Here is a 27,539-nt window from a genome sequence, read left to right as displayed (position 1 = left end):
AATGAGAAATGGGAAATCCATCGTGGCACATGGCCCCGAAAGGATTTTGTGCCGGGTCCTTTTAATATAAAATAATTATCAAATAAAACAATATTATCTGTACTTGCAAATGGTCTGCATGCGACGTCCACCATTTTTTTTTTTTTTTTTATCCAAAAAGCTCCATAAAGCCTAAGATGGCTGAGCAAATCTCGAGTAGATCCTGAAGAAGCCACATCCTGCCCATAAAGGTACTCTACTATTCTCAAAAAGCTCGGTTCGCAGTTAATTGAAATTAGTAGGTAACAATGAGTGAAATTATTACAGCCGCATGTAGGAGGTGAAAGTTGCGGATATTGCAATTGAAGGGGCCTCGCATTTTGAAATATATCGAACAAGAAGTAAATTAATGGCCATTATGTTAGCAATCTTATACTTAGGTGTTGATGTAAAACCGCAAAAGTTGCGTTTCTGGGAGGGAAGAAGGGGGTGGAATTGTTAGTTGAGCATGGGACAGAAGCCGACTTTTTCCAGCCGTAACTGACGATTTTCTAATTCGAAAATTTTCTCTGTTGCGAGGGTCATACAAAATTACAGCCATGATAAGCCCTCTACAAACACAAGTAGTGAATTGTTCATATCTTATTGTTTTCTTGGGTGCAACGAAGTGGCCCATCCAAAATTCACAGCCCACTTTCTGGGAGCTTCTTCGAACGAAAATCGTTCGCATGCAAAATTCTGACATCAGCGCAGTGCCCTTTTATTCTCCTATCCCTCTCTTTGATGATTGCTGTGAGCGAACTTCTGTTCGTGAACGTGTAACAGCAATTATTGCATTTTTCGATGGAGAGTGCGCTGAAACAAACGTTAAAAAACAGCAACATGATATTTTGCCCTGAAGGGGAGCTTTACTAGTTTTCAGAGATAGAAGTCAACGAGAAATATTGCTAGTGTTGAAATAAAGCTAGTGTTTAAAATATTGGTGTAAGATAGGATCTGTCATTCAGAGTCAGAAAATGTTGCAACTTACCTCGCCGTTGCAGAAACAGAAGAGAGTGGCTACACATAGGCCCTGTAAAAAAAGGAATGCTGAATTTAAATGACAATGGTGACCTCGACACTAAAACTCTTAAATGATTCTTTCAACAATAACTCGCGTCTTTAAAAACCCTATAAAACCGATGATAACGAGTAGTAAGAGATGAAGAATTTTGCTGATGTCAGTTGAATCTCGTTGGATCTTTATTGATGTTAGTTGGGGGCTGTTCAAAAAATACGCAACACTCGAGAGGATGAGATAGAGGTCGAGGAGAGACTTAGGAGGTGGAGGAGGGTTGCGACACGAGGAGGGTTGGGACACTAGGAGGGTTGGGACATTTGGGATTTTGGCGCGTATACGTAGTATACCGCCTCTGCGATCGTTTCGACCCCCCACTCGATACAATAACCGAGTACTTTAGTTCCTTACCGGAAAGTGACTACCGCGAACTTCTGAGATTTTCCAAAGCGTGTAAAAAGTTTACTTATCCGTCAATAATTATGATTTAAAGTTTTTTCTCATTCTGGGGCTTTCTAGTTTATGTGCAATGAGTACCAAGAGTCTACGTTACTTGGTTTTTTTTTTAAAAAAAACCCCAAGAATGCTCCGCGCTAATTTAAAATATGCATATATAAGCAGAAGCAAACGAACTGATTCGAGGATGGCTGAGCAGTTCGGCACTCTTCGAATGAGAATTTTACTCCTCGGTTTTGTTCAAAACGTTGCTTTGACAGATCTCCACACCCCTGTTATGCTGTTCAAAATTTGGTACTACTGCTCTGATAGCCAGGGCCAGCAGGGCAGCCGTAAGTTCAATCTGTGATGAGCCTTGAAACTCATTAGACCATTTGCTAAACGTGGCTCATACAGGAATCCACTTATCCCTCTCTTCCCCACGCTCTTGATCACTGCGTCGGCGTCATGAAGAACAATGGGCTTGGGCCGCTTTGGGTCCCGGCGCGGCCGAGACCCGTACCCCAATTACTTACGCTGGATCAACCATTTCACCGTCACGCTAGGATTCATTCAATTATCAAAACAAAATTGCTTCGCGTGTATTTAGCAATGTTTTCCTTACTCTCTGTTAAAACACAAATAAGAAGAGACCTCATTCATAAAAATCGGCCGAATTGAAGAGAAGTTACAATATTCGAAATCCGAAGAAATCAACAAAACTTCTCCATACAGAAAATAAAATGAAGGGGAAAAAAAGAAATGTATAAATTACAATTAAATATAATTGACCTCAGAATTCGACAAGCAATTCAATTATATAACGGAGAAAAATTTGGGAGAAATTACAAAAAATTCGCCTCTTGCAAGGGGCTTCCTTGTGAGAATTTTGACCTGAAGACAAGGGTCGAATAGCAGCAGTACCTACTTCATACAATACACAGTGTGCCTAAACGAGTTAAACATTTTTTAAATGTCCAAATCGAAAATTACTTATATTTTTTAACTACAGTGTCTCTTGAGTCGTTTAAGCCCTCCCCCTCCCCCAAAAAAAACACGTCCAGATTCTGGAAAACAAAGGCGCTTTAAAAGTATTCTGGATTTCTGGGGCTGTAATAGCTAAATCACCGGTTGTAAATCCCGTTATATTACTAAAAAGAAATTGACTCCATAGTTCAATACTTTAGTTTCTTGAATACGATTATTTTAAGCACTCAAACATTTATACCACCAATTTTAGCCATGGGGTGATTTCCTGAGAGCCGATAACATCACGAATTTCTCATAGAAAACTTCAAAAATGGCTTGCTTTTAGCTAGCGCTGGCAGTCGCGCACACTACGACTGATTACCGATTTTTCACTACCCAGTCGAACAGTAAAGACGGATTACTTACTGGGTAACTATGTCCCTCCCGCACCCTGTTACCTCGAAGGGTCAGGGTATTGGAGTGGCATAGTTATCCACAGTCACGATGACTGATATTTGAGTGTCGTCAAATGTCAGTCACCTCCGGGGATTGAACCCGGGACCTCAGTGTTGGCAGCGAACTGCCTTGACCGCTACACCACTGAGGCTGACTTGAAATTACTTATTATTGTTTCATGAAAAATAAATGCACCCAACATGACTACAGCATATTGACTTTTACATATATGCACTCACGAAATTGATTTGTAAATTCAACGAGTGGGTACATCGACCTGGTATATCCAATTTCTGCGATTTTTTTACGGCAAATCGGTAGATTTTCTGGATGTAGATTGCTTACTTTCAAATCATGAATGAATAAAGCATGGACATGGTTGAACCTCTTTGCATAGAAAGACGTTTAAAATAACAAAATTAAAACATATTTAGGTAATGCAATTGCATTTATATCGAGTCAATTTCTTTTCAATAATAAAACGGGATTTATACTACCGGTGATTTGGGTATTTTAGCCCCAAAATACCTTTAAATTTACTGTATCTTTCAGGATTTCGACAGAATTTTTCCTTTCTTAGCTTAAATTATTCCGTAGCTTTTTTAGTCAAGAATCGGATAAGATTTTGCTTGAGGCAGATCAAAAAACTTAAACTCGTTCGAACGGCTTTCTGTATACATTCAGAATACTCGGTCTCGTCAAGGTGCGTCGTTGACCTCGCAGTGTTGGATCTTGAATCCTCTTGTTGAGCTGCTTGCCTATTTTTAAATCTCTGTAAATGAAAACTAAAGGGGTTGATATGTGTGAGTTAATGACGCGCCTTATCAACACATTGTGTTGGAGTTCACTGCTTGTTTTTTTTAGGCTGGTAGTGATGACTTGAGACTGGTGAATTTATGTTCTACCCATCAACACCAACTGTCTATGAAGTTTTGGTCATATTTTATCAAGCCGGCCCGATTTAAGATAATGTTTGTTTGTTTTGGCCTTCATATACTGTGTTTTTTCATTTATAGTATTACAGTTACTGAAAATTGTTTGTAGCTATGAAATCCGCGATTGCACTAATCTATCTAAAACCTACAATCCACTGAGTATTCTAGGTATTGTTTTTTTTCCCCCCAAGTGTCATGGCGCTGCAAAGATAATAATTTAGGTTATGTGCATATGTTGACACGAAAGTCTATTGATGAGGAGGGCTGGGACACTTTTTTCGAGGAGGGTTGGGACAGTAAACAAAAGTGTTCCAACGCTTCTCGGTGAAGTTTCCTCTGCTTTCTTCTCGTGTGATTGTTACAATAATGGGCGCGTTTAACAGAACTTGCCTGTAATTTACCTACACTATTATTTTGCATTCCAGATCTATGAACATGCCTCAATATCACGAAAAGAAGATGGAAAGAGGCCAGACTAAGCAAGATGCCATCAACATGGCAGTTGCTGAAGCTGAATACATTGAAGCTGGCAAACGAGGGTTATCTTAAAAACTCATGCTGTTTCTTATTTCTTAAAAATGTCCAAAGACTGATTCCTTGATGTGCTAAAGCACAATTAGTCATTAAATATTCAAAATTTCAAGTTACGATACGTAATAGGTGCTTAGTAAGTAGGTAGATTTTTAGTAGATTCCTATCTGCAATTTGGTTCTCATTAGTTTAATTTTTGCACACTATGCTCTCTGGGTTTAAAGATAATCCACCTACCTATTGTTACTGAAGTTGCCTCATAGAAAACCTTGTGCCTCCGCCCTCACAAGGACTTCAATTATTTTCCATTTAATTAGGTATTGTTAAACGGTTTAACCGAACTTTTTGATACCAAATGTAGCTCATTATTTAACTGGTATGTATGTTTTCTATTTTTATTTGTTCTTTTTTAAATAAATTATTCAAAATAAAGAAAAAATGCTTTAAATTTTAACTTGTCCCAACCCTCCTCATGCTCTGTCAATTTTGACATTCTGACAATTTTTGAAAAAGTGGTTGTACAACTCATATTTATCAATTTAAGTAAACCACAAAGGGTATCCCAGGATAAGGGCACCAAAATGCCCCTCCTCACGGATTTTGAATTTAATGGTCTAAACCCCTTCAGGAGGTCCTAAAAACATGGTTTTGGGCAATTTTAACCTTCTGACCCAACCACCCCCCCCCCCTCCAGCCCCGAAAAACCATGCCCTTCCATACTGATGGTATGGACTTGCTTTCCGCAAATTTTCGGATTTTTACTACCATTATAGGTTGCTCAAAAAGTTCATTATACGTTAAAAAACGGCGAGATTTCGATTTTTAGAGCTGCCGAGCGGAGAGTTTCGGCATTACCAAGCGAAGTGAAAGTGACCGAGGAGAAAAACAAAAATTTTCCCTTAATCTGCAAGGTATGCGCTAGATTTTTACCAATTTTTGGACATCTAGCGTCAAATCCGTGTTGCTGGCAAAAATATCAAAAATATACGACGAAAATGCCAAAAAAACCAGACAAATCTCGATGTTTAGGCTCTGTGCGCGCCGGGCTAAAAAATTTTTTTTCTCAAAATCCTCTTGGCTACCGTGTTTTTTTATCACATAGAACCATTTAAGACCGTGCAGCATTTGGTTTTATCGATTTAAAAAAATAAGTCCCACCCTACCCCCCCCCCCCTCCAGCCCCGAAAAACCCATTTTCGGGGAATTTAGGGGTATTTTCACGTTTTATTTCATATCTCCCGCGTTTTTCAATGAAAATGCACCAAAATTTCACCAAATGTACATCAAGACAATCACATTCTTGGGTAAAAAAATCAAATTTATCGAAATATATTTAGATTCCGAAAAAAATTCGTAAAAATCGTAAATTCTCAATTTTTTTCAGATTTAGCGATTTAAAAAAAAATAAGGACACATACATTTTTTGTTTTGGTCTTAAAATGTACGTTATATACCGAGTTGTTACCAAAAAAAAATTCAAGCCTTCACGCATGGTGCGTCCCACCGAAAAAATGGTTTTTTTTGGCGCCAAAACGGTCAAAATGGCTCTTTTGGCAACGGTTTACTCGCACGCTATCAAGATAGTAACACTAAAATTACTAATTTTCGGTTTCAATGTCTCAAGAAGCATGCCCTAGTATCGTCAGAAAAGGTTTCAAGTCGATCGAGTCCTTACGCCCCACGTGAAGTACCGGTTTTTGGCGCCAAAATGATCAGCATTGCTATTTCAGAAGAGGTTTCTCGCGTAGGGTGGCCCTTGTTTTTGACCTCACGGAGTTTAAAGTGCAGAGCCCTGCAAATGGTTTCATTTGATGAGAAAATAACGGAAGGAAAATAAAAATGGAGAAAAAAATATTTAAAACGCGCTTCAAAGAGCCTAAAGTTCCAAGAGCGGCGTGCGAAGAAGCGTTTTTTCATCATTTTGCGAATTCTTTTCCTCCCATTGAAATCTTCCTACGGCTTTGACATTTTTGTATAGGTAACATACTTTTTAGAGTACTTTACGAGAAAAATAATGAAAGAGGTTGTTCCATCCCCCATTATATTTGGCCCCCTATCCAATATGATCCATCTTTTCAGGAGTGATACAGTAGCATGCGAGACGTTCAAACGTGTTGGGGGGGGGGGGGGGGGAGCGAAATAAAGCATTAATTCCACTGGAAATCACGAACTTGCTGAAATTTTCACGTACCTATGACGCAGATATATACGAAAGCTGGGTAGTAGAATGTTAATTTGCATTTAGGAAGGGGGAGGAGGGGCAACAGGATCGGTGGCAGACGCGTAGAGGATATGCGAATAGCGCAGGGGGTGCGCGCTCAGCGCGGGGCTAACTTTGACAAGCCATAGCTCGCGATCTAAACGTTTCCCCAAGATGCGGTTTTTAGCATCTTAAAGGAAATTGAGTGTAGAATCTAAAAAACTGGTTTTTGTTTTAGTAGAGTCATTGCGCGGTCCCGAAACACGACAAAATTGAAAATTTTGTCTCCTAAAAAATTGAAAAATTGCTAAAAATATGCATAAAATTTAACTTTTTTTCAATTTTTCTGGTATCAGCAGATAGATCTTTTTGAGCTCTTTCATTTAAAAAAAAAGTTTAACTCAATCCGATTTTTCGCTCAAAAGTTATAGGCAGTTGAAGGTTTTGTCTTTGACCCCCCGCCCCCCCTCTCTGGGGGGGCCTAAATCAAAATGATCGCCATATTTGAACGTCTCGCATGCTACTGTATCACTCCTGAAAAGATGGATTATATTTAATAGGGGGCCAAACCTAATGGAGGATGGAACAACCTCTTTACCTCGCCCAGTTTAAAATGCCCTTTTTACCCCATCAAAGAGGCCATGTCGTGCGATTTTGCCGATTTTCCCTTACAATCTACCCGCATGGCGTGTCTTTTTTCCACCTTTAAATTGTTGCTTCGGTTTTGATATTTTCTGAAGCATCACATATTTTATAGTAATTTACGAAAAAAATAACAACATTTACCTCGCTACTTTTAAAATACCCCATTATTTTCCCTTCAAAGTGGCCACATCATGCGATTTCGTCGATTGTTCATAACATTCTCCCGGCACAGTTTGCCTGAACGAGTTTAAATTCTTTGAAGAGTCAAAAGCAAAAATTCTTGAAAATTCTAGAAGTAGAGTGTCTACCGAGTAGTTTAAGCCAAAAAAACCAATTCTGTGCAGCAAGTCGGTTTAAAGGTATTTCGGGGCTATAACATGCAAATTAACGATATAAAGGGAAAATCGGAAAAATTGCAGGACATGGCCTCTTTGATAGGGTAAAAAGGGCATTTTAAACTGGGCGAGGTAAATTTCATTATTTTTCTCGTAAAGTACTCTAAAAAGTATGTTACCTATACAAAAATGTCAAAGCCGTAGGAAGATTTCAATGGGAGGAAAAGAATTCGCAAAATGATGAAAAAACGCTTCTTCGCACGCCGCTCTTGGAACTTTAGGCTCTTTGAAGCGCGTTTTAAATATTTTTTTCTCCATTTTTATTTTCCTTCCGTTATTTTCTCATCAAATGAAACCATTTGCAGGGCTCTGCACTTTAAACTCCGTGAGGTCAAAAACAAGGGCCACCCTACGCGAGAAACCTCTTCTGAAATAGCAATGCTGATCATTTTGGCGCCAAAAACCGGTACTTCACGTGGGGCGTAAGGACTCGATCGACTTGAAACCTTTTCTGACGATACTAGGGCATGCTTCTTGAGACATTGAAACCGAAAATTAGTAATTTTAGTGTTACTATCTTGATAGCGTGCGAGTAAACCGTTGCCAAAAGAGCCATTTTGACCGTTTTGGCGCCAAAAAAACCATTTTTTCGGTGGGACGCACCATGCGTGAAGGCTTGAATTTTTTTTTGGTAACAACTCGGTATATAACGTACATTTTAAGACCAAAACAAAAAATGTATGTGTCCTTATTTTTTTTTAAATCGCTAAATCTGAAAAAAATTGAGAATTTACGATTTTTACGAATTTTTTTCGGAATCTAAATATATTTCGATAAATTTGATTTTTTTACCCAAGAATGTGATTGTCTTGATGTACATTTGGTGAAATTTTGGTGCATTTTCATTGAAAAACGCGGGAGATATGAAATAAAACGTGAAAATACCCCTAAATTCCCCGAAAATGGGTTTTTCGGGGCTGGAGGGGGGGGGGGGTAGGGTGGGACTTATTTTTTTAAATCGATAAAACCAAATGCTGCACGGTCTTAAATGGTTCTATGTGATAAAAAAACACGGTAGCCAAGAGGATTTTGAGAAAAAAAAATTTTTAGCCCGGCGCGCACAGAGCCTAAACATCGAGATTTGTCTGGTTTTTTTGGCATTTTCGTCGTATATTTTTGATATTTTTGCCAGCAACACGGATTTGACGCTAGATGTCCAAAAATTGGTAAAAATCTAGCGCATACCTTGCAGATTAAGGGAAAATTTTTGTTTTTCTCCTAGGTCACTTTCACTTCGCTTGGTAATGCCGAAACTCTCCGCTCGGCAGCTCTAAAAATCGAAATCTCGCCGTTTTTTAACGTATAATGAACTTTTTGAGCAACCTATAATGGTAGTAAAAATCCGAAAATTTGCGGAAAGCAAGTCCATACCATCAGTATGGAAGGGCAAATGTCAGAAAACTCCTAGGTCTTTCATTTTCTGCCAAGCTATGCCCACAATGGTGGAAAACCCGTCAAAAATAGCTCAATTTTGACCGTTTTTTCGCGTTCGAAAATTTATTGGACGCCCTGTAATGACAATGAAGGTCCGAAATTTTGTGGAAAGTAAGTTCATACCGTTTGTATGGAATAAAAAATTTTACTTGGTTCCTACGTCTTATATTCTTCGTCCTGCGATACCCGAAATGGCAGCGAAAACGTCAAAAATACCTCAAATTTGCCGTTTTTGGAGAATTTTTTTGAACACCTTGTAGTGGCAGTGGAGGTCCGTAAATTTGTACAAAGTAAGTTCATACCCTCCACAAGAAATAAAAAAATCTACTTGGTTCCTATGTCTTACATTCCTCGTTGTGCGGTGCCCGCAATCACTTCGAAAACGTAAAAAATACCTCAATTCGGCCGTTTCTTCAATGGCGAAATTTATTGGACACCCTGTAATGACTCTGGAATTTCGAAAATTGGGGGAAAGCAAGTCCGTACCACTAGTATGGAAGGGCAAATTTCAAAAGATCCATAGGTGTTGATTGTTTGTCGCACGGTGTCTTCAGATACACAAATAAGTGAAAAATATACCTCCATTTTGACCGGTCTTTCGCTATCAAAATTTAATAGACACCCTGTAATGACAGTGGAGGTCGAAAACTTTGCTGAAAGTAAGTTCATTCCATCTTCATGCGATAAAAAAATCTGCTTCGTTCCTACGTTATGCATTCCTCGTTGTGCGGTGCCCGCAATCGTATCGGAAACGTCAAGTATACCTGAATTCGGCCACTTTTTTTACCGAATTACTTTTGCTGACACCCTGTACTGACAGCGGAAGTCCGAAGCTAGATAAGAAGCTAGTGTTGAAAGAAAGCAATGGATAAATTTAGGTATTTTTGAAGTGTTTGCCTCAGTTTGGGGCGTCTAGCGACAACAATAAAAAATGTAAGGGTTTTTGAAAAATTGCCGTTCCTTAGTGATGTACAACGTATGTTTGCTTGCACTCATAAGAGTCGCCGATATCATAACAGGGTGCCAAAAAAAATTCTCACACGAAAAATTGGCCGAATTCAGGTATACTTGACGTTTCCGATACGATTGCGGGCACCGCACAACGAGGAATGCATAACATAGGAACGAAGTAGAATTTTTTGTTGCATGAAGATGGAATGAACTTACTTTCAGCAAAGTTTTCGACTTCCGCTGTCATTACAGGGTGTCCATTAAATTTTGATAGCGAAAGCCCGGTCAAAATGGAGGTATTTTTCACTTATTTGTGTATCTGAAGACACCGTGCGACAAACAATCAATCATTTAAGGATCTTTTGAAATTTGCCCTTCCATACTAGTGGTACGGACTTGCTTTCCCCCAATTTTCGAACTTCCAGAGTCATTACAGGGTGTCTAATAAATTTCGCCATTGAAGAAACGGCCGAATTGAGGTATTTTTGACGTTTTCGAAGTGATTGCGGGCACCGCACAACGAGGAATGTAAGACATAGGAACCAAGTAGATTTTTTTATTCCTTGCGGATGGTATGAACTTACTTTGTACAAATTTTTGGACCTCCACTGCCACTACAAGGTGTTCAAAAAAATTCTCCAAAAACGGCCAATTTGAGGTATTTTTGACGTTTTCGCTGCCATTTCGGGTATCGCAGGACGAAGAATATAAGACGGAGGAACCAAGTAAAATTTTTTATTCCATACAAATGGTATGAACTTACTTTCCACAAAATTTCGGACCTTCATTGTCATTACAGGGCGTCCAATAAATTTTCGAACGCGAAAAAACGGTCAAAATTGAGCTATTTTTGACGGGTTTTCCAACATTGTATGCATAGCTTGGCAGAAAATGAAAGACCTAGGAGTTTTCTGACATTTGCCCTTCCATACTGATGGTATGGACTTGCTTTCCACAAATTTTCGGATTTTTACTACCATTATAGGTTGCTCAAAAAGTTCATTATACGTTAAAAAACGGCGAGATTTCGATTTTTAGAGCTGCCGAGCGGAGAGTTTCGGCATTACCAAGCGAAGTGAAAGTGACCTAGGAGAAAAACAAAAATTTTCCCTTAATCTGCAAGGTATGCGCTAGATTTTTACCAATTTTTGGACATCTAGCGTCAAATCCGTGTTGCTGGCAAAAATATCAAAAATATACGACGAAAATGCCAAAAAAACCAGACAAATCTCGATGTTTAGGCTCTGTGCGCGCCGGGCTAAAAATTTTTTTTCGCAAAATCCTCTTGGCTACCGTGTTTTTTTTATCACATAGAACCATTTAAGACCGTGCAGCATTTGGTTTTATCGATTTAAAAAAATAAGTCCCACCCTAGGGGGGGGGGGGGGGGTGGTTGGGTCAGAAGGTTAAAATTGCCCAAAACCATGTTTTTAGGACCTCCTGAAGGGGTTTAGACCATTAAATTCAAAATCCGTGAGGAGGGGCATTTTGGTGCCCTTATCTTGGGATACCCTTTACTGAAGTTAGTTCATGACTGTACACTCTCATATTGTGTAATATCAATTTTTGGAAACAATTTTTAACCCTAGTAAAAATTAGAAGAAAAAAACGTCCTCCTCCGCCTCCCCGACTATCCCCTTTTGTTTCTAAATATTTAAAGATAAGGATATGCGTCAAAAAATATGACGAGGGGGAAGAGGGGGCGGAAGAACCCGAAAGGATCCCGCACGCACCTCTTACAGGAAAATGCACCATGACGCACAGTGGTTCCTCCTTATGAGAAAAGTGGCAAAAACCTCATAACCATGAGTAAAATCAACAAATATGGATTTTAACCGTTGTGAATCTTCAAATACCTGTATTAGACACACGCTATCACAAAAAATTACAAATAGATTAGTTTTTGACCTGGAGGGGGGGGGGCGTTGATAATAAATCCCACTGTTATAGGTAATACGAGGGTGAATTCAAAAATGAAAACTTCGCGGTATTATGAAGTTTTCTGTGACCAAAATACACTAAACCCCTCAATTTTACACTTTAATGTATGGTAATTTATGTGACCCTAAACTTATTATTCACCTTTAATACATTTTAAACTATTAGAAAAAACACAAAGATTAAATGCACAGGTAATTAATTCTTAAATACCCAACTTTCGGTGCTTGAGAAAAGTTGTGCTTGTGTTGTTGTTTTTAGATATTTATTATCGCTGATGTTTGTGTTGTTATTGTTGTTTGTATTAAGAATAAAATATACGTATGACAGCCGAATATACACTAAATCTTTGCGGACGAGGCTGATGAAAAGAAGATAGGCTACAACCCCGGGAGCTGTTACTCTCAGTCGCTTTTTACTGCCCGGGTCAATTCAGAGATAGTACTGCTGATGCTGCTGCTGTTTTTTATTTTATTTTATTATTCACTTGTAAATAAGGCAGACTATCGAAAGGCTTTTTGAAATGCGGATGGAGGGGGGGGGGGGTCAAACCAGAGCCCTGTTAGCCACTCAGGTGTTAAAAAGTATTATACCGTTACCCATAATGGATTGGAAGGGAACTAATCACGGACGTATTGGGGGTTGGGAGAAAGTTGGGAAACTTTTTATCTTTTTTCATTTGTCGTTTCAATGAAAAAATGGAACTGAATTCTTTGGCATAAACAAACAACCAGCGAGGAGGGGGCTGGAGGCAGCCACAGACCAAGCAGCGTAGATTAGCGTAAGACATACCAGCGCGGAGCGACGGGGATGCGCGAGAACCATAAGAAACTGTGTTTCTTGCCGTGTCATTTTACTATTCTAATCTCTGTAATTTTGTAAGAGACTCAAGGAGGGTACCTTCGACCCCCTCCCCCCCGAAAATACTGCAACTATTTTACATGATTTTCAAATGTCTTCTTACACCGATAATTCTGTAGGTATAAATTTCGAAATTCAATGAATGATTCGTGGTAAGGTTTCAACTTCTGTAATTTATAAAAAGAGTAAAATAGGGTAGGTAGAACGTTTTCACGACAGTTAGCAAACATCTCTGATCCTTAAAAAATGCTTGTATTTATTAGCAGGCTTAATAATTTTTTAAAGAAACTACCTAGCGAAACCGGCCACAGCGGTGCTGCGCGCGAACTGTCTCGAAAACTGTGTTTTCTTCGCGCCCTTGATAACTTTCAACCCCTGTAACTTCTAAACCGGGTTGAAATATTTTCAGGGCAGTTACTACATACCTTTGACTCTCTGAAAATGCCTTTAATCTTTTAACATCCCTTGACAGATTTTTTAAAAGTCTTCCTAAGCCGATTATTCTGAAGGGATTTTTAAATTTGAAGAATATCTGGTTTTATCCCCGTCATTCAAGATTTTTGCTTTTTTTTTTAAACCACCCCAAGAAATCACTTCTATATGAACTAGAGATGACAGGTTTTAAAGCATTTACTCTAAAAAATTGATTTAGACCCAGTTAGCAAGATCGAGCTCCATCGCCGATTCTAGCGGATGACGGTGCCAAAGCGGAATCGCTTATCCACATAGAGGAGCGGCAGCGTAGCTAGAGATATTCACCCGTTTGAATGTGTATACCCCTCGTCGGACTCGGAGTCCAGGCGCCGCTACTCGCGGCATCCGGAGCGGCTTTGTAGCACTGACGCAAGCGGCCCACGCGCGGCGTCACGCAGCGCGTTCCTAGCGGCAGTTCTGACTGATAATGAAATTTATTCGGGGTTTTTATTTCTTCTACAAAACATCGGATCTTCAGGAAATAGATCTATATCTCAAGAGAATATAATTAAATTTTGAGGCTAAAAAGCTCAAAAATAAAATTTCAAAAATACCTCTGAAAAAATTTCACAATCCATGAAATTTTTTCTTGTATATTTTTCACTTTATTCTTCAGTTTTTTAGCTTCAAAATTTCAGAAATCAGGCACTCTAGAGATGTAGATGTACTTCCTGTGGATCCGATTTTTTTAAAAGTAACCCCAAAAGAAAACTTAATTTTTTTAAAAGAAAACTTATAGTAAAGACCTATACTTATAATGTACTTATATCAAAGTGTTTTCGATAGGTACACAAAACACCAAGTCAAAGTTATTAACCAAAGTTATTTTCCATATTACCTCGAAAATCTATTTTTCTAGGAGACAAATTGCCTCTTGGATGAATTCGATTTGTCGCTAATAAAACTTTTTATATTGAAATACTAATCTTACTAGCCGTTCTGGGCGCGCTTCGCTCGCCCGCCACGTCTAGCCGGGGGGCTGCGCCCCCTGGACCCCCGGTCACTCGCTACGCGAGTGACATTCGGCTCGCTTCGCGAGCCGATTTTGTAGTGGTTGCGAATTTTTTAACACTTTATTATGAAGATTTCATAGAAAACATTATTGAATTTTCACTCCACAATTGACTTGTAAAATAATAATGACGGGCCAAGAGATAGACTGTATCTTGAAATGGACGGTTTCCACTTAGCAGAAACAGCCAACACCACGAGAAAATGAGGAACGATCTTTAGCCACTTTTTTTTTTTTTACTGAAAAAAAATTACTGAAATTTTAGTTGCGCTTCCTTAAATGATAAGTATTAATATAAATTTCCCCTTTTTACAGTGTTGTTAAAATAATAAAAAGTTACCCAGAGGGAAATTTCATTTATATTCCCGGTGGGCCTGCTACTCAAAATTTGAAAAATTTGCCGTTATTCAATTGAGCTGGGCCTATATATGAAATCCCACAAACCCATTAAATTTACATTGACAGGTCGGGAGTTCGTCTTATGACGCACAATGTCAAAGAACAAATTAATTGTGTCGCCAGACAACACGTCCTGCAATACGTCATCAATTAAAGCTGGATTCATGCTTATTTTATCAAAACTATCCTCAGAGAACAAAGGATAGGAAAAGAAATATTAGGACAGAAAGGAAAAGAAAAGACAGAGAAACGCAGAAGAGATTCAAGAAAAGCACAGTATAACAGAGAAAAAAAATAAAGAAAAATAACAAAGGAAACGACACCACTAGGGTAATCTGAGCTCAGGTGCGTGTGAGCATTAGCAAGATAAAATAAAAACAGATTTGAGAAAAACACAGCAGAGAACCAAGGAAAACACAGTTAAGCAGAGAAAATGTACTGTCAAATAAATAAAGAAAATTACTATCGAAGAAATTCTAATTATTCGGAAAATAATTAGCTAGCGTAATCTATGCGTAGCTGCGTATGGGAGCATGAGCGAGATTTATCATCAACTGACCGCTGGCCGCTAGGTACCCTGGTATGTACTTGGGTGGGCGAGCGACAATGCGTAAGCGGTAGCATGGTTTGATTGACAGAGGAGTGGGGAACGGTCAGACGTAGGGGAAAGGTTCAGGCTGAACCTCAGGTCAGTCACCGGGTGGGGAAGAGGGCCGGGGAGGGGACACTTCCCCTCGAGTGAAATAGAAAAAGGCAGAATCCTTCGAAGTTTATATTAATGATGATGATGATATGATGGCAGGAACGTTAACAGAAATTCTCATAATTCTTTCCCCTATGGCTAACTAGATTTATTCTCAACAATGTAACAAAGGAGAACATTTAAAGTCAAGAAAAAAAGAAGAAAAGAAAAAAACTCAGATATATACCAACAAAGATATTTTATTACCATTTTATCATTCAAAATAGACTCGTTTCTAAATTTAAGATGTACATTGATGATGTACAAGATGATCTTTTCTCTAGGGCAAACTAGAGATTTAAGAGAAAATTTTATTACCTAACCTAGTTCAGTTTTTTCATTAATTAAAAAAGTTTATTTATGGAACACATTGCACAAGTAATAAGCATAATTTGTATGAAAAAAAGAAATTCTGGAGACTAGCCATATCTGAAAACATTGGTTTCGGTAACTTATTATTCTTCTACAACCCTGTTGATAAGAGTCTCCTCTCGGAATCGGCACTATTAAGTAGATGTAAGAATTATTATCGATAAAATTGGAAAGCGGACGAAAGAACAGTATTAATGACTTTAGCCGTATTTGATGGAGCCTCAACATACGTCCAGAATAGGATGCTGCAAATACTTTCTATCAAATCTCATCGAAGCTGACAATGAATCTTCACCACTTTCTCGAGGAAAATATAACTTTTGCCACTTTATCATCAGATGTCGTTCCAAGGATATATCCTTCATTCCTCACAAAGACATTGAAAGACATTCAACTCCATTTATTGTTGAAAATCCTGACATCGAAGGATGCATGTCATTGAAAATCCTAAAACATGTCGTTAGGAATTCTAGGATGATGAATGACATTAAACGGCGCATGTCATTGGTCGGATAATCAATGACACTGAAAGACACATGTAGCTGGTAGCACAAAGGGAGCATGTTTGCCATAGAGAACCCTGCAAAGATGAATGAAGTTTGATGTAGAAAATGTATACCAAGGTATTGATTGATGCCCCACATCTAGTACGAATAACGCTTACTCCAGTAACTCTTCATTAGTCACCGGCGTAAAGTATCGTGAGATTTTGACTGCGAGACCCTCAGTTTTGGGGGGATGGAGGTACACAATGTCTTTAATTTAAGCTTAATAAGTTATAATAATAAATCATGACATTCAGATCCACTTAAATGATGCCGACAAATACAGCTAGATCACTAAAAAGTATGACAGAAAATATTCAAGGCTTTGAACTACATAAAATCAAAATTTTTGGGTAATATACAGCACAAATATGTAACTCAGACTTGAGAGGGCATCAAACTTGCTGAGATGATGTTTCATGATGAGCATCAAAAGAAACTGCTTTCTACAGTTTATCAAAGTCCTTCTGCGTTGAAAGAGTATGCGTTAAGAAATTATATAAAAAAAGACTCACCAAATATAAAGTTCTTCTTTAAAACTTAAATTCCGAACAGTTTGGTTTTACCTACTGATTCAGATATTTAGGCATTTCCAACACTGAACTTAAGTACACTTTTCTTCTTCGTTTGAAAAAATTAATATCTGGACAAATCAAACTTAGAAAGTCACTGTTTATGATTATTTAAGTTGCCTACACTAAATCTTCCTTGATATCAATGTTGTTTGAAGCAGGCACTAAATGATGAATTTTGAGGTGATTTGATTTTGCTGCCAACTCTCTACCAATGATTGCTCAGATACAGGATGGGCAATCAGATCATAGAATATTAGCCGCTTGGAAATTCCAGAATACTTGGAAATAAATCTGAGTGCAGATGCTCGTCTGGAGTGAGGCCACTGAAAAATAGATGAAGAAAATGACATTACACATTAGCTTCACACCTCATAAACCCAACTTATGTTTAGTTCTTATACATTTACTCTGTGAAACGAATCAGCGATTGTTATCATTTAAATATTGAATACTTCAGAACCAACGCATAAAAGTTCTGTGAAAATCACCATTTCATTTCCGTTGACTTCTGAGAGACTCCGCAACCCCTTGAGGTATGTTATTGTGAACAAATACTCCACACCTCACAAGGACCACCCAGCGGATGAAACCAAAATCAATTACTCATTGAGTTCAGCTTATCTCATCCGAGATAGGTTACAATGGACAAGGACAATTCCAACCCTGAGCACAGATGAAAGTACCTAGCGGAGAAGAAGTGAGATGCAGTCTGAAACTCATTGATTAAGTATATACGTCAACAACTCATAAGCAAGCTCACTGCTCGAGTGCTTACACGAGTCTACAAGATATAAGCCAGTGGTACCTTGCATTAGCCAAGTAAGATTCGAATAGACTACAATCACGAGAATTTTGGCTTATTAAGCTGAATTGTGTTCTTGCCGCATTAGTAGTTCAACGTCTGGAGGACAACTGAGGATCAGCTGTCCTGCACTTTCGCAAGGAAATATGTTGAATTCAAACAAACAGAGCATGGTACAAAGTGGTAGGGAGGTTAGCTCTGAAAAGGAAAACTAACTTTCGTCCCTCAACTAACTAAGAGATAAATACTTCGGCTTTGTTTCTTGCACGAGCGGCAGAATTAAACACCGGTAAAGAAAATGAAAACGCAATAAAAACATGGGGAAAATACTTACTTTAACAAGTGGACTTTACAATCAATTCCATAAGCGCTCACGACTTAAATCACAACTGAATCCTGAATCACAACTAACAACAACTTGCCTGTTGAAGGACGCGCGGCGCGCGCATCCAGACTCCTGCATTTCTCCGCAACTCCAATACTCCAAACGCACTACACACGCGGCTAGATGCGCTCGCCTGGACTCGTTCCCGACTCATTTTCGTTCAACCGCTCGAGACGGTGGATGAACACCGTGAGAAGCGCGCTTATCAACTCAGTCTCCAATCTGCCGCTAGAGACTGTGGACGGAGACTGTAAGGAGCGCGCTTAGCAATGCCATCTTCAATCTACTGCTACATTTTGTGGATAACGCGAGTATTGGAGCGAGCTCCTGTACGGGCTAATGGATCCAAATAACGGAGCTCAATCTTGCTAACTGGGGAATTAAATAGGATCAGCTGAATTTTGCGTAAAAAATGCCTATTTTAAGGAATATTTTCTACAAGATAAAAATTCTGTTTTTAGCGTGCTGTAGCAATCTTATAAATGAATGACAGTAAAAAATACTATTGACATATGTTAGTGTGAACCCTTAAAAGTTGGAAAATAACATTTTTTTTTTAAAATAAATGATCTTCGGAAAATGGGGTTTTTGCCGCTAAAAAACCACTGTGTGACGGCTCCATAATTTATTTATGGAATTCGATTCTCCTCAAGATGCTGATCAAAAATTGCCATTGCGTCAACTTTCTACGATGCACCGTTTTCGCAAAAAGCGGCCAAAAAGATTAAATTATTCGGTGACAGGTAGGTAATCAAAAAGAATAAAGCATTCGATTTAGAGACATGGGGAAGAGGTGAATAGAGTGGGGGAGAGAGAGAAACCGATTTGGATGATCCAGCAAAACGACGTGCGGAATCCGAGACAAGACTGTCGATCGGTGCCGGAGTTCTCCTGATTTCCTTGTTGACACACAGCTGACCGTTCACTCGAGTGCTGAAATGAGGGATCTTTCTGGCTCTTCATCGCCGAATAATTGAATCTTCTCGGCCATTTTTTGCGAAAACGGTGCATTGTAGGCAGTTGGCGCACAGATAACTTTTGATCAGCATCATGAGGAGAATTGAATGCCATAAAAAATTAAGCATCCGTCATGGTGCACTTTCCCATAAGAGGGGTGCGGGGTCCTTTTTTGTTAAAAACTTGAAAATTGCATAGCTTCTCAACAGTTTGTCGTAGCAAGATGATCTTGCAGGGCCAGATCTAGGGGAGGGGGAGGGCAATTGAATGCATGTGCCCCCTTCGCCACTCGACTGTGGATGACATACAGGAATTCGACAAGTGGGTTAAATCCCTGTTACCGGGAAGCTCAGCATTTAATATTACCTCTGAGAGAGAAGAAAAGATAAAACTACAATTAGGCACAGTTCCAAATTTTATAACTATTCAAAGTGCCCTAGAAAAGTATGGTAAAGAATTTTGAACATTCCACGTCAAAACATAAAGGCCCTTCAAAATAGTGATAAGAGGCATTCCAACCATTTACTCAACTGATGAAATGAAGTCTGAACTTCTAGATAAAGGCCTCGATGTCATCAGAGGAAGTACGTAGGGTCAGCAAATTGTTTATAGAGCCAAATAAACCCACAGATGAAAGCTTTTCTTTCACCTTCCTTTAGTCTCTGTGGATCAAACGAAAACCCCCACAGTAAAGAACATCTTTAACCTCCCGGGTATATTCCACCTTAAAATTGAAGTCGAAACACCGAGAGCTCAAAACTGGCTACCGCAGTGTAGACGGTGCCGGACTTATGGCCATGTGGTTAGCAATTGCAACTTTCAATTCACATGCGTGAAATGTGCGGGCAATATTGAATTTTGGAGGTGTAAGAAAACCAAAAATCTAAGTGTGCATTGTGTAGTCAGGATCACCCTACGAGTTATAGGGGCTTTCCTGTTACTCAACAAATAAATAAAAAATGTATCATCCCTCCTGAAAATAGGAATCAACCTAATGATCACACCTATGTCAAATAAATTAGTTTGATTCTAAACCTACTGCATATCGACGGTGTAAGTCGGCAATCACATAACTCGTTTGCGGTGTCTGAAAATCTCCGCCTCTATGTTATTTTTTTAAAGAAGAACAAATTGACATCACTCCTTGAGGTTTTTACAGAATTTTCTTCGCACAGTGAGGAAAATTCACGGCAGTTTCAAAGAATTTCCGTTGGTTAGTTTTCCGTTTAAAAAATAAAGTATGACAGGAAGTCTGCGACGTCGCAAACAGAGTTATGTGATTGCCGACTTACACCGTCGATATAGGTATTGGTACTTGCATCAAAACTGCACCACTGAACACCACTACGGGATGGGCCTAATCTCCAGCACAAAAGGCCCAAGCTTTTGCATCCACTTGCTATCTTGGAATGCATTTCGACTCGCGCTTGACGTGGAAAATCCATATTCAGAAGAAACGGGCTCAACTGGATAGATTATTCTATGATTATCTCTGGCTACTGGGAAAATTCTCGAAACTGGACGATCGCAATAGGTTGCTCATCTACAAGACGATCATCAGGCCTGTGGAGTTACAAATGGAGCACAGCTATGGGGCACAACGAAGAAAACTAATCTCAAAATCATCCAAGTTTCCCAAAACAAATCCCTAAGGCTAATCTTCAATATGCATACGTACGTCTAAAACAGGCATAATTCATAACTCTGCAAATATTGAAACCGTCCAAGATATATCTCATATCACTCACAACTACTTTATGAGATTATGCCACCATCCAACTCCTCTAGCACTAAATCTTCTGGATAATTCACAAGTTCCTCGGCGACTCACTCACACACACGTCCATGCTATTTTTATCAATCACGACGACCCTTAAACTCATCAACTAATCTTGCCAAATTCACTCAACCTATATCAATCCCCAAGAATTTAAAACTCCACGCTCGTACTGCAACGCAATACCGGGGTAGCCGCCATTACGCCGCGGTCATATCACGCGCCAACCAATGACAATCGTCCCATCAAAATTCAGGCTGAATGCCCCGAGTAGATCGCCGAACCAACAACAACAAAAATTATACAGGGTTATCCAAAAGTCACCTACCACCCCTGTAACTTTTTTCCTAATTGAGATAGAAGTTTGAAACTTTGGGAATGTTCCTCGGTATAAAGTAGCAACTTTTTGGTCCCCCAAAATTTCGAGCGGGAACTAACTTTTTTTCCAAATCGCAACCCCTCTTTTGTGATACCTCATTCGAAAGATAATAAAAAAAGAAAATTTTCGGCGCAAACCGCGGGTCAAAATGTTGATTTTTGACGAAATGGCGGCCGGTCAAAGTTCAAAATGGCGGAAATGGCATCTCCGTTTTTTATCGGCGGATTGGTCTGAAACTCAGAATCCTAGGGTTTTTCGGGACGAGAAAAACGATTCTGGCATTAGTTTTCCAGAAATATCAGTCCTTTTCAAAATGGCAGCGGTTGAAATGGCGGCTTCGAGCGGGAAGTGGATATTTAGGCTGCCTATCGTCGGATTTGTATGAGACTTGGTATCCGGAGGCAACCTAAATATCCACTTCCCGCTCGAAGCCGCCATTTTAACCGCTGCCATTTTGAAAAGGACTTACATTTCTGGAAAACTAATGCCAGAATCGTTTTTCTCGTCCCGAAAAACGCTAGGATTCTGAGTTTCAGACCAATCCGCCGATAAAAAACGGAGATACCATTTCCGCCATTTTGATCTTTGACCGGCCGCCATGTCGTCAAAAATCAACATTTTGACCCGCGGTTTGCGCCGAAAATTTTCTTTTTTTATTATCTTTCGAATGAGGTATCACAAAAGGGGGGTTGCGATTTGGAAAAAAAGTTAGCCCCCGCCCCCCTTAAAGGGGCCGCCCCCCCCAAAAAAAATTTTGGGGGACCAAAAAGCTGCTACTTTATACCGAGGAACATTCCCAAAGTTTCAAACTTCTATCTCAATTAGGAAAAAAGTTACAGGGGTGGTAGGTGACTTTTGGATAACCATGTATATACAGGGTTATTCAAAAGTTACGCACCACTGGCCATAACTTTAGTTCTAATTATGATATCGATTTGCGGTTTGTGGCGTCCTTCCTCATATCGAGGGGGAAACTTTTTGAGGTACTTTTCAGTTCTTCGACCCCCCCAGGGGGAGGGGGGGCGGGGGGCAACTCAAAAATTTCAAATGGCAACCCCCATCATGTGATACATCGTTAGAAAGAGCATGAAAAAAGAAAATTTTTGGCGCAAACCGGAAGTCGATCTGACCCCCCTGTCAAAAGTTAGGGGGGTCCAAAGGTTATTTAGGGGGTCCGTACCTTCATTTTTTAGAGTAGCTTCGGCGGCTCTTGGACATACCGTTTCTCTTTTCAAAGAGTCCTCGAATACTCCAAGTCTGATACCGAAGTCTTCATATTGCCCCCGGGCCACCAAAGCCCCCCCGTAGGGGGGGATGGGCCTGTTACAATGAAACATTGCATTAAAATGCGAAAAGTCACAGAAGAGCTTCAAACTTAGCATCAAATCCGAGTGGAACTTCTTGCCGATGTTAACGCAAACGCAGCCTGCGACTTTAAAGTGAGTTTTCAAAACTCTTAGCCCCCTGCCCCCCTCATTTTTGGTTGCAGAGCGGGTAAAAACCGGGAAATTCACTACAAATAATGCCCAAAACTAATGTCCAACTTGAGGAGGACCCTTGAAACGTTGCGATCAGTCGGAGCATTGGAATACAAGGACTGCCACCCCCTTAAAGTACGGAAACATCCAAAACACCCCCGCTGCCCCCCTCATTTTTCGTTGCGGAGCGGGTAAAAACCGGGAAAATCGCCAGAAATGATGCCCGAAACCACTGTAGAACTTGACGAGAACCCTTGAAACGTTGCGCTCAGTCGGAGAACTGCAACACAGGAACTGCCGCCCACTTTAAGGACGGAAACATCCATAAAACCCCCGCTGCCCCCCTCTTTTTTCGTTGCAGAGCTGGTAAGAACCGGTTCATCATTTCTGGCGATTTTCCCGGTTTTTACCCGCTCTGCAACGAAAAATGAGGGGGGCAGCGGGGGTTTTATGGATGTTTCCGTCCTTAAAGTGGGCGGCAGTTCCTGTGTTGCAGTTCTCCGACTGAGCGCAACGTTTCAAGGGTTCTCGTCAAGTTCTACAGTGGTTTCGGGCATCATTTCTGGCGATTTTCCCGGTTTTTACCCGCTCCGCAACGAAAAATGAGGGGGGCAGCGGGGGTGTTTTGGATGTTTCCGTACTTTAAGGGGGTGGCAGTCCTTGTATTCCAATGCTCCGACTGATCGCAACGTTTCAAGGGTCCTCCTCAAGTTGGACATTAGTTTTGGGCATTATTTGTAGTGAATTTCCCGGTTTTTACCCGCTCTGCAACCAAAAATGAGGGGGGCAGGGGGCTAAGAGTTTTGAAAACTCACTTTAAAGTCGCAGGCTGCGTTTGCGTTAACATCGGCAAGAAGTTCCACTCGGATTTGATGCTAAGTTTGAAGCTCTTCTGTGACTTTTCGCATTTTAATGCAATGTTTCATTGTAACAGGCCCATCCCCCCCTACGGGGGGGGGCTGTGGTGGCCCGGGGGCAATATGAAGACTTCGGTATCAGACTTGGAGTATTCGAGGACTCTTTGAAAAGAGAAACGGTATGTCCAAGAGCCGCCGAAGCTACTCTAAAAAATGAAGGTACGGACCCCCTAAATAACCTTTGGACCCCCCTAACTTTTGACAGGGGGGTCAGATCGACTTCCGGTTTGCGCCAAAAATTTTCTTTTTTCATGCTCTTTCTAACGATGTATCACATGATGGGGGTTGCCATTTGAAATTTTTGAGTTGCCCCCCGCCCCCCCTCCCCCTGGGGGGTCGAAGAACTGAAAAGTACCTCAAAAAGTTTCCCCCTCGATATGAGGAAGGACGCCACAAACCGCAAATCGATATCATAATTAGAACTAAAGTTATGGCCAGTGGTGCGTAACTTTTGAATAACCCTGTATGTCCACCTCATGAAAAGGGAAGCTCTATTTGTTATTATTTGCGGAGTCAACGACGCGAAGTTTGGAAGGATTTAAAATGTAAATACTTAATATGTTCGAAAAATTTAGAGGAAAGGGCAACATTTCCAGTTTTCTTATCTTCCAAGGAGCACACTGAAAAAAATAATATGCTGTTTTAGCATCTAGGATGTCAAAAATGTGTCTGGTGATCCCAAGACGCTGCCTTTACTGCTCCCGCAGTTGATTTTGCATTCACAGGTTGTAAAATTAACTGCGGGGGCAGTAAAGGCAGCATCTTGGGATCACCAGACACATTTTTGACATCCTAGATGCTAAAACAGCATATTATTTTTTTCGGTGCACCTGTCTGTCTAAACCTGTGAAAGCTAAAGTCAACGTCGGACTGAGCATAATGTGTCAAGTCTAAAGATATAGTTTCCACAGTCCAATATTTTTGTTGCGTACCAATGGAATATCATCCAATGAATATCAATCAGTTTACGAGCCGAACTCGAGGTTGAAAAAGGCAACAAATTCAAGGAAGGCGGGTCGAATTAAAATAAATGACTAGCAATGAGCTTGTTTAGTGATGTCTAGTTCCTGCATTTCTGAAAACTAGAGAGTGCACATAGTTCACAGGAATTTCCCCCGATTTTTTGAACAATATTAACCCATGACAAACGAGCTCAAAGTTGCGTATTTTGAGCTCTCGTTTATAAGTGCATCGACGCAACGGGTCACTCAAAACTGTCCGCAGCGAGCGTTCGATGGAGAATGGCCACACTTGTTGAGTTGCCTCCAACGCGTTCTATAGTCCTCATGCGATGCTGCGTAATGTCCACTTAAGCTTCAATTTACCCCGTAGCATACCTACTCAAAATTCATACCAGTTTTATAGTGTGAAGTGCACCTAAGTAGGTATCTATCAATGCTTATTATAGGTACGCATAAAAAATGTATCGATGAAAAAGAAGGAAAGAATTCAAGAAGGCGCTTTGTGTGCGTCAGCACCGTACTTTTGAGACCACAAAAATCAAACTTAAGAAGATTAATTTTTGTCAAAAACTGAAGAAAATGGTAATCTAAAACGCTATAATTTTCAAAATTTTCTCGGAGGAGGAACCTCGCATCCTCTCACCGTGAGGGTTGCCTGAATTTAAAGTTTGCACCAACCCCCACATGCAGCCTAGATCCGGCCATGTAATCTTGAAGTCAACATTTTAAATAATATAAGAGTAATCAGAAGCTTTGTAAGAAAGTAATAATTTTTCAAATTTTGACCTACGTGTGAAGGAACCATACCTACAAGGTCCCCCTTTTGTAAATTTTCGTAATTCGAGATTTGACGTCGCTGGGTTTGCACGGAGCAAAACTAAATGAAAGTAGGGGGTTTAAGGCTTTAAAAAATGCTATGTTAATCATGGAGAAATGATAAGAAGCGGAGTTATAATTGACGCGATGCGCGGGAACGTGTACCTTCCGAATTCCACGGTCCCCTGCGCCTTCCGCATTGCCCCTGCTCGCTAGGCCACGAGTTTTTGTGTATTTAAGCTTCTTCCGCATTCAATGAGGACGGAAAAATCGAAATTCGTGAATTTTATACAGTGGGCCTCACGGAACGTTAAGAAATCGCAACTCCGTTTCCAATCGTTTTCTCAGGAATAACTGCGGCTTGTCTTGAAGCTCAAGTCTTTCAAGGCTTGCTCTGGTTTCCCTTTTGTCTTCTTTGTCAGTCACTTTGTCTAGCTATCCATTTCAAATATCAATCCGCAGTAATGTTCTTATTTCTGAAGCAGAACACGCTAAAGTGCCATCATTTTTTTACATAGATTACTTATAAAGTCAAGAGTGAATTTTAAGACTTTCTTGAGGTGCGCACAATTTAATGAAAAAGAAAGAAAAAATAAAGAAAAGAAAAAAAATTGTCCTGTTGTGAATGGTTCACTTGTGAGAACTTACTTGAAACGACGCAGTTGCAGATGACATAATGTCATAGATGACCTCAAGAGGATGTCCTTTAGGTGGTCTAAACGGAGTAAGCAAGTAGTGTAAACCGAGTAAAGGTAGGAGCAGAAGGGTGGCCCTAAACGCTTGCAGCAAAGTTCGCGACGGCCGGCCTTCCGTCAAGTGCGTTGGACCCGCTCTCAGTTTGATCAACAAAACTCGCACGATGTTACATAAGAACACTAAATTCAGGGCCATCGATAAACTCACAGGAATTATGAGCACCATCATGAACCCCTCAACCAGCCAGCATCTGGAAAACCATTGTTTGCATTAATCTGACATAAGTACCTTGTATGATAAATTCAGAAAAATTGTTGGAACCCAACCCTTCTCTTACCTTTTCGACGGATATATGAAATTTGTCCAAATTGGGTCCCTGGTAAGAGTGGAACATAATAACTTTTTAGTCATAGCGACATCACTATGCTTTATGAAACACATTGTCTCATAGACAGTCATTATGACATTATAGTGTCAGAAATTGTCACTGTGATGCCATTATGACGATCATTGAGACTCTGTATTGCATAAAGCATAGTGATGTCGCTATGACTTTTAATCACTGCGATGTTGCCATGACGTGAGATCATTGTGATGCCATTGTCCTTCCAGAGTGAGCTGATACAATCTACCTATATTTACATCAGAATTGCATAAGCCTGTTCTTATTTATGCTTCATATCAATTTAAGGTGGAAGACGGTGTCACCTTTTGATCTGGCTATTATATTGTTTGTCTTACATTACCTACTGTTGCATACTGTTGCAAATGAGTACCCCTAAATGGTATTTTTGGCCGCCATCTTGGATTTTGGCCTGAAAATGACCATAAGGCTAACTTTCGACTATAAACTCGGATTTTACGATCCAAAATACATTAAAATCGACACCTGACCAGGCGTGTTTGGAAGCTTGAAGTTTTTTTTTACCCCAAAACCTCCACATTGACCGCCATCTTAAATTGGAGGGGGGGAGGGGGTTGTTCATGAAATTTGGGATAGCCATCATCAATTTTCTTTTTCTAGACATCAAAACGAAGAAATTGATGTCTGACACAGTATGCCTTCACGAACTTGCACACGGGACTTATGTTTTGTTACGTATGCCCCCTGACTATCCCTTTAACTGGCACGCGTTGAGTAAGTTAGGATCCCTTAAACTTACGTGCGCCTAAGCATAAAACGCTGAATCAATTACTAGAGAATAATTAAAACATAATTCGAATGAAACGTATGTTTACTTTCACACAGCCTTCCTTTTTTACCCTCTCCTTAACGTCCTAAATGTGTAGGTACGTGTCCTTCCCCCCCCCCCCCCAGGAGTATGTAAATGGCGACTTGAGCGCTAAAGTTTATAGCCAAATTCTGCAGAAAAATACGAATTAAATTACAGTGTTGTGGGGTGAATATTGTACAATTTGGCAACGCTGTAAAAAGTATTGAATGTTACCCCTTCATTTTCCGAGT

General features: G+C 40.0%; 1 protein-coding gene across 24 annotated transcripts in view; it reads right to left on the bottom strand.

Annotated features, from left to right (window-relative positions):
- The window catches only part of LOC109038096 (calcitonin gene-related peptide type 1 receptor), a 506,731-nt gene that overhangs the window by 37,950 nt on the left and 441,242 nt on the right, over window positions 1-27,539 (bottom strand). For 21 of the 24 annotated variants that reach the window (XM_072300421.1, XM_072300396.1, XM_072300383.1 and 18 more), the window contains 2 exons: window positions 26,027-26,324; window positions 1,010-1,051 (listed from right to left, as the gene is read on the bottom strand). In XM_072300421.1, coding sequence (XP_072156522.1) covers window positions 1,010-1,051; window positions 26,027-26,324 — 340 coding nt within the window. Of the gene's footprint in view, window positions 1-594; window positions 835-1,009; window positions 1,069-26,026; window positions 26,325-27,539 lie in introns of those variants that run through there. The other 3 variants (XR_011899882.1, XR_011899881.1, XM_072300438.1) reach the window with 2 other exon arrangements.

Source organism: Bemisia tabaci, chromosome 1 (assembly GCF_918797505.1).
Source record: "Bemisia tabaci chromosome 1, PGI_BMITA_v3".
NCBI lineage: Eukaryota > Metazoa > Arthropoda > Insecta > Hemiptera > Aleyrodidae > Bemisia > Bemisia tabaci.
Note: the sequence above shows the minus strand (reverse complement) of the source record. Positions and strands in the feature narration are given on the sequence as shown.